General features: G+C 42.1%; 1 protein-coding gene across 1 annotated transcript in view; it reads right to left on the minus strand.

The window, feature by feature from the left end:
* znf423 (zinc finger protein 423) overlaps positions 1 to 7,975 on the minus strand; it is a 135,570-nt gene extending 127,595 nt beyond the window's left edge. Inside the window, exon 1 of the mRNA XM_079466138.1 lies at positions 7,046 to 7,975. Within this exon, the coding sequence (XP_079322264.1) occupies positions 7,046 to 7,085 (40 nt within the window). The 5' untranslated portion in view covers positions 7,086 to 7,975. The remainder of the gene's footprint in view (positions 1 to 7,045) is intronic.
* Positions 7,976 to 8,857: the final 882 nt, after the last annotated feature.

Consider the following 8,857-nt stretch of genomic DNA (forward strand, 5'->3'; position numbering starts at 1 on the left):
AATGTGGTTGGAGTCGCCTCTCGTGACACAACAACACTAAGCTACCAGACAACCACCAAAACGTTCCCTATTGGCCGCACGTGAGCATGAAAACTAAAAACGTTTCTCTACATCCGTTGGGTCAGCAACATTTTTAAGACAATTCATCATTTATATTGGTAATCATTACGCCAATCCCCCCATCCCCCTTTTCTTTATTATATTATATGCAATGTCACTCAACATTTACATTATACTTTATAAACCTAGCACCCCATCATTTACAAAGTGTTGTTTTTTGACAGCAAAAAGCAACAGAAAGCAGACCAAAGTGACTCAACCACTGCAGTGCTGTTGTGTGTGCTAGTGGAACAAAGTTACACAACCAAACCGAAACAAAAATATATGGGAATATACTGGAAAATATACATGCAGTATATTAAATAATACATTTCAACATATGGAACCGAGTGCACATATAGGAAACACGGCATTCCGTTTGTATTATTCAATATATTAACAAGATACTATTCCATATATTTTCAAATATACAGTATATAAGGGCATACAGGACAACTCACAGGACAAAGAAACATTTTTTGCACTGTTTCATATATCACGCTTTACATTAAGTCACCGAAGTGAATTTTTAAGTTACAAAATAGTCCATCTATAAACTTCCTATCCCCTGAATATCCTTCATCCCTAAAGTTGCCAAACACAGTTTCAAAAAAGAAATATAAGAATAGTTTTTTCTAAAGCCTACTAAAACTGACACAATAAAACACATTCAAAACATTTTTGTTATAATTTTTATTGATTATTGTTATCAGTTTTTTACTCACACAAGATGATAAGTAAATGATGACTTTTTGGGTGAACTATCACTTTAACACACTTAAAGGTTTTCAAGATGTTAAAAGTTTCTGAGTTTCCGCACAAAGACTTCATACGCTTGTACATTCTGACAGGAAAGTGAGAGGTGAGTTGAGGTAAACACAGAGAGAAAAGCCGATGAGGAGAGAGTAATAATCACTCTTTGCCTCATTCAGTTCCTCTGGGAGCTTCTTGAATACAGGAGCAGCCCTCCAAAAAAGCACACATGCTAAGTGAACTGCACACAATGGAAAACCTGACTTTTAACCAACAAATGAGCACATCCAATGAGCGGCTATTTTGTAAATGTCATTATTCCGCTCGTTTTCTTTTTGCCTCTCCTTCTTTCCCCCTTTGTGAACGTGTGTGTGCAAGGGCTTTGAAACGAAGAGCGAGTTTAATTGTTTCTTCAGTATAGTCCCGCTGTTTGCACGGGTTATTATCCTCGGCGTTGCGGGAGGGGAACTAGCTGTTTGACGGCGAATTAAATGAAGAAAAATAAGGGAAAACAAGACCGACAACGGGATCAAGGGCTCGTTTTTCTCTGACGTCAGACGGGCTAGCAGAACGGAGGGCCTTTTACAATGAGGGGCTAAATCAGTGTAAGCCAAAAAAGGCTTCTGTGCTAGGGTTTAGATTTGCCTCAGGATAATACGGGAAGCTTCACGCCTTAAAATCAATTTACGAAGGCATTACTAACCCAACACAAAGAGCAGTGGTCTGTCTAAAGGCAAATAATCTGTCAGTGACAAAAGAGCACGGCGAAATGAGGCTTTTTAAATAACTCATGGCTGGTTATGGGTCGTGTCAGTTTTCTTACAACCCATTATTTTAATTGACAAGCGAACACTGGTGTTTTTACGTTAACAATTCTGCCTAATCGTTTACATGTCTTTATGCCTCAATGTAAGGTAGAGCCAGACCTCCTGACATGGCTGAACTCTGTAAATTACTCAAAAGTTTCGTTTTACGGAGTCAAACTCAATCCGTGTCAGAAAGGGCAAGGCGGCTCAACTCTTTCTTACCCTTTGTTTTACTGGTTTTGTTCTTGCTGGTAGTAAACTTTTTTTAGGTCTTCTGAAATCGATAGGTTCAGCTCTTAAGGGAATAGGAGCCACAAACGCTTAGGCGATTTCTATGTGCGTGGGCACACGCTCAAAGATGCATGCGTACATACACAAACACAGAGGGAAAAAAATTCCACCTCCAGCTATATCAGTCCTTGGAAGGCCCCCTGAAGACTCGAGCCATTGGAGAGATGATGACCTGGTGAGGGGTCAGAGGGGACTCTAGGGGGGTGCAGCAGGGGTCAAACCAGCACCAGCTCTACTCATTAATGACCACCGCAGCACTTCATCACCACCCCCAAAAAGCTCAGGCCAGGGCCCAAAGCCTGTCCAGCAGGGAGACTGCCCAATAAATATATGCATCAGCCAGGTGTAGAGAGTGGGCTTAATTGCCCCCTTTCCTTATGTTTAATGTACAGCCCAGCGAGACGGGGCAGGGTCGTAGAGCAGCCACCCGGAGAGGAGAGGATGGGAGAGAGGAGAGGAAAGAAGAGGATCTTTAATGCATCTTTGAGTATCAGAAACTTGTCCATTAAGAGACTGCATCTGATATGCGCTCACACTTCTCAAAATTACAGGAAAAGTCAATTACCCACGCACACACACACACACACACACACTTCTTACTTCTGATGTAATCCACTACCACCTCAAAAGAACCGCAGATAGGCTATGTGACGGGTCTAAATTATAAAACCAGGCTTGCGGTACTGCAGCCAATTCTAGGTCACCAAATAATATTTTCAAAATGTGAAAGAATACTTTCAAGACGCACACAAATGCTTAAACCACAATGCGCTTGCTAAACGGCATGGACAAAAGCCCTCTGCACTCTCGGCGGACTGGGTGAAAATGGCTGCCATGTTTAATCTACATGGGTATGAGCAGCTTTGAGAGACTCTTTCTCTGCGCGTTGTTCCAGCACGTTTTAATCTGCCCTCTGCAGCAGCCCAATCCGGGTTCCAGAGTGCAGCATCTTAGAACGGCCTCTCCTCCGGGAAGGCCTGACAGGGGAGCATCGGCTGGCAGGCATGGTGGGGAAGGAAGAGGGGGGGAGCTGGGAACGGCAACCGCACAAACAGAATTAATAACAGCAGTCGTCGGAGCGACGCCTTCTCTTTAGAAGTGAAGCGTGGCATGGAGCGGGTCCTGAGCGGGTCCGCAGTGAGTGCCGGTTCCGGGCCACTGAGCCCAGGCCTTCTGATAAAGCATGTGGCTAAGCCGGTACAATGGCAGAGCCTACAACTGAGCTCTTACATTAAGACAGATTCTTCCCTGCAAAACTAGCAGGCATGCTGCTGATAAGGAGTTGTCATTGGCAGGCACACCGGCCAACAGGGAGAAACCCACATCCAAACCTATGCTCTTTTTCCCCCTCAACGTACACCCCATCACAGAGAGGAAGAATTACGCTATGATCGCCACACCAACAGAGGTCAGTGCAGGGAGGGACAGGGTACGTTTTTGCTTTATTTAAAAACTTGAACTATTCTTGAAACGGAAATTTTAAATTCTTTTAAATTAAATCTTGCACTTTACAGGCTATAATGCAAGTGAAGGTCCAAAAGTTATGTTAAAAGAAAATGTGTTGAGAAAATGTCAAGACAAAAAAAACCCACACATGGTAAATAACAAAAGGTCTCCCTAACATCATAATATCAGTCACATCAACGCTCAGAAACAGACATCTATTTAAAAAGACCTCGACTGCTGTCAAACTGTGCGCAATTACATTTTTTCCTGGTCCTGATGAAATACTTTTAGAGTTATTTAACTAATTGTTCACGCTGCGAAGTCAATAAAAACAAAAAGAAAGAGCATACAAATCAATTTTGTGGTTCATCTTCCATTCCCTAAAAAATCACACCCTCTAACAGTCAACACAGAAACAAGCACAAAGCCACTAAATAAAACACTTTCCACATTCATTCTCAAATCATAATAAATAGATCAGCTCCAAAAATACAACATTCAGCAAAATTATAAAGTAATTTGTTAATCACAGAATTATATAAAAACAAATATGTTTTCGTGTTAAAATTAAACAGAAACATTAATGGAAATATTGACTAAAAACAATCATTCTCAATGAACCATCAGTCGTAAATGTGCAACAGATGCAACAGAGTGATTAAGCCACCAAAAATTACGTCTTACAAAAATCAATTCACGAAACGTGAATGTAAAAGCAAAAGAATTCTAACAGGGCTTCTTGTCTGATCTCTTCATTTGTGGCTCTCCAGCCCTATGGTAACGCACTTCAGCTGTTTACAACAACCCACTGACCAATGAAACTTCTGCACGGTTGCCAAAAGCCAAGGTGACAATAAAAGAGCCATTTAATGTTAAAACCAGATGGTGCCAGAAAGGAAGAAAACCAAAAAGATGAGATCTACACCAATTCAAACAAACGCACACATATGTCTACAGTAGCCTACTAAGAAAAAAGATCTGCACACTATTATATGACAGCACATTAAACAGTCACAGACTCCTTCACTTTTCCTCTGATGTGTAACATAGTTTCACCCCTCAAAAAATAAAACACAGCGTAATCTTAGTTTTTCAAACATTACCCCTGAAATCGCAGAAAACAGAAAACCTCTGATCGCAAATCAGATCGGCACAGTTTTCTTTTAAGTCAGAGAAATTAAGTCACGCATAAGAGAGAGCTGCAATATTACTCAGAAACACACCTGTCAGTATCTCCTCTAAATTACTTTTTTTAATGGCTTATTCACGCTTTAAAAAAAAACAACAACAGTGAAAATATATATATGAAAGTCTTATTCGTTTCACAGTCCCTCAGTTGCTCAAAAGCATATTTTAAAATTTACATTCAAAACAGTAAATAATTATGCAATTCCCTGTCCAAGCCTTTGCTGAAGAATACATTTTCTGCGGAAGAGCTAAATGCATTCCTAAAAGACATTTCAACACTGAGTGGTACAACAACAAACTCCATATCCATATGCCCACACACACAAAAAAACGTATCATCGTGTGTGTGGGGGGGGGTTGAATGCCATTAGATCTTTTTTCAGCGAGGGTCTGACAAGCATTACTCAAATGTTTTCCCTCTTTTGTAGAGCTAAAGGTCCTATTTGATTTGACTGACTGTAAACAACACCTAAAAAACTGAAATAAGTGCCCTTGCTCTCTCCCGTCCTGTCGTGTGCATTCATCTCCCTCTTAATGTCCTGCAAATGAAGGGGATTTATTAATGTGTAATTAAGTAATAATCATCGCTACATAATGCATGAAACACTCATGGGGACGGTGGAGATATGAAACAGGAATGCCACGGCCGAGCACTCAGTGCATAGACACACATTAAAAAGGGATTAATTGAGAGAAATAATATTTTGATAAGCGCAGCTCCCTCTTCCCCTCGGATGAGCACTGACTGTCTTTTTCCTTTCTAAATAATCTCTCCCTCTCTCTCTCTCTCTCTCTCTCTCTCGCGAGTAATGCTTGCAATCACAGTTTCAAAATGTTATGTGATTGCATGACTTGCTTTAGTGAAAAATAATCCTTGATCTAACGTGATGGGCACGGTTTCTTAAGGAACCCCCCAATGTGTTACTTCTGGACATGTTTGCTACATCTGCAGATTTGAACATATCAACGCAGAAAATGACAAACAAGCTTAACCTCTGGATGAGCAACCTAATACACAAGATACCACGACATAAAAAAACACAATTGATGTTGTGCACAGTTCTGTACTCAGAAATACTGTTGGTGCCCCTGATATCTCCAAGCATACGAATCAAAGCTAAAGGTGCTGGGCTGAGATAGGGACAGAGCGAGCCTTGGTTACATATTTAATTGGCCTCTGATTGACGTGCATCGCTGAGTCAATACAATCACTGTTTACTCCCAAACCCCCGTGCTGCAGAAGGCGAATGCATGCGCGATAAAAACTGCAGTACTGCAAATGATGCAATGCAATTTTTACAATTAAAAATGCCTTTTCAGATTTTCATAAAAAAATTTATGCAAAAACAATGTGTATTAAAATATAACCTTTTCCTTTCACTCTGCACATGTAATATACTAAAATCCCATCATTACAACCAGCTATTGATTACAAGCATGAATAGACTGCTGTGTCTCCCTCGAAAACAACTCAACAACATTGTTTAGAATTGATTTGTACCCAGCAGGTTCTGCCAATGTTAAATATCCGCGATAATAATTACTGAGGCGTGATTGTTCAAATGGTAAATTTTCAATTCAACAGCCACCAATATTAGCCATTTACACTTCACGTAAACCTATGGCCATTCTCGCCCTCAAATAAACCTCTGCAGATTGTGGCCATTAATTAAAACAAAAAACTGGTTATTATTTGGGGGAGGGGGTACTAATATGGGCCACATGGCCACCCGAAAGCCCATCTGGTTTCTATTGGGGTGAGGGTGCCAAGTGATATCTCGACCAGCAGCACAATATTAGCTGCACATTGTTGATGGACATGACAAAATAGCAGCAGGCCTTTATTGGTCCTAAATTCACCTGCCTATGAGTATTCAGTTTTGTAGGAGGGGCGTGAATGAGACTGGTCTATGTGTGACTGACTCTGTCATGTCAAAACTCACAACCGGACCTTAACACAATAAACACAGCACAGATGAAACAACACCATATGGTCATATTTGAAGAGGACAAATCTCATCCAAAATAATACAGAATTTTGAAGGGGTCTCTAAAATGTACCACATTCAAATATTAACAAAAAGGACAAAAAGTAGCACGTCCTTAGTGTTTCATGATAAAAATGGAACAGTGTTACAATATTTAAAATCTTTTCTAACTATACTGATCAAATAAAAAGCAACAGGCCTAAAGTAAACTGAGGCATTATTTATAATTGCAGGCGAATGCGGCGTATTTACTATAAATGGCAACTTAAGCTGCCAAACTCAAAAACTGAAGACACCTGGAATCAAACGATATCCATAACTACGTTCCCGCGTCAAAACTAGCGATTTATATTTCTGAATAAAACGTCACTATTCAACGCAAAAGGCATTAAATCGACACATTTCACAATCCCCGCCAGTTTTACCCAAGAAATCTCATTGGTCGTGTGAGTTGTATGCATAAAAACCGCTTACCTTTAACGGACCGCGGTTTGGCCTGCTTGCGTCTAGACATCTCCGTCTTAACGGCGATATTTTGCTTCTTTTAATGCGTATCTTGTCCTCTCCGATAAACAAGTGCAGGTTACGCGCTGACACTTCTGAGATTTCTTCACTTTGCCTGTTGCAATGCGACAACTTCGGTCTCGATAGTCCTAAAGCATTCAAAGGAAGAGAGAGCAGAGCAACGGTACGAGACGCAGCGCCCGGATATTCCAATGATTGAACTTCTCCAGTCGCGCGACTCAACCTGTAGATTTATCGGATAACTTGTGCGTTTTCCGGTGCTCAGAACGCGGACGCTCTTTTGTTCCTCCGTAACGGTGAAGCGGGCGCACGCTCGGAGTTTCAAGAAGCGCAGCGTGCCCAAATCACAGCGTTACGATCACACCTGATCGGTGGCGAGAGGTGCCGATACTTCCCGACAAAGCGGTAACCCCACTTGATCAATGTTCAGGTTTTGCTTTTAATGTTTTCTTCCTTGCGTTCCTCTTGAGATTCTGTTTTTGTAGTTGTCGGAACTGTCTTTTTTCGTTTCTGATCCCGAACGCCGAACCGCCCTCCTTTGCGCTCTTATTTTTCGGAAGGTGGCACTCTCAATGCCATTTTACACAGCATTTTTTTTACCTGCGGGGATTTTTTTCTTCTTGTTTATCTCCCCTTTACGTCCTAAAAGCCGTAAATATTCTAGTCGCTAGCCTCTCTCTGCCTTTTTCTTTGTCCTGACTCTGGTCTTCCCTCCGCCTCCCGATCCGACTGCTGGCGGGGCTGCAGCGCAGACACACATAATAAAGCCAGGCTTGGCTGGAAATGTAGCCGTGTCCCAGCAGGAGGATGTGAGAGTAGGGTCCCGGCGGGGGAGCGCTCTGATCCCGCAGGGAGCTCCGCACAGCCTGGGTTGAGCAGACAGAGAGAGCCAACAGCACCAAACCATGGTCAGCCATGGAAACTACAGCTTAACTTGGAGCACGGATCGGGGCCAAAACACGGAGCTTCGAGGAAACTCTCCAGCGTGCAAGAAAAAGACGGACTGGATTCAAGGTTTTTTTTTGCGGTCCTTGCCCTCTTTACTTCTTGTACCGGTGCCATCATCTTGGGTTCACTCCAGCGTTTAACAGTCGATTGGATACTAAAACAATACGAGTATTTTGGGGTTTTAGCATTTACCTCTGATTTAGGATATTTTGGTTGCGTCTTCTTTTCGATACGGCGGGCGGTAAATATTGAGATTAAAGTCAATTTGCGAATAAAATAATAACGGCTGGGGTTAAAGGATCGCCTCAGTCTGGAAAATAAAATATGTTTTAAATATAGACAACGTAACGATGCCTTATTCGGTAAACTGCATGTTTGGGGAACACTTATTAATGTGGGAGATGTGTGTTGTGCACAACAATCCTGTTTGTTTTATATGATGAAATGCGCAGTTTGAGTGATTATTGTAATTACGGAATGAGATTTTAGTTTACTTCATTTTTATATCTCGGATGCTTGTTGCGTACTTGGCTACATCAGGCCTTTTCGATAGCATTTACAGTCCCCGCAGCGTCTGTCTGGCCGTCTGCATGTCGTCCAATCGTAGAAACAGGCTCGTTTCTGGCAAAAATCAACCAAAGAAATGGTCAAAATCACACGCGCGCTTTGTTCTCGGCTCTCACGCGCGGTGCGTCGGAGCTGCTCGGCCGTTGTCATGGACGGTGGGCTCCCTGTCCTGGTCAGCGGGATGTCCTGCAGATTGAGCCAGGCGCCCCGTCGAGTCACAGAGCGGCCTTTAAAATTGACCCCCTG

This window comes from Barbatula barbatula (assembly GCF_947034865.1).
Source record: "Barbatula barbatula genome assembly, chromosome: 10".
Lineage (NCBI taxonomy): Eukaryota > Metazoa > Chordata > Actinopteri > Cypriniformes > Nemacheilidae > Barbatula > Barbatula barbatula.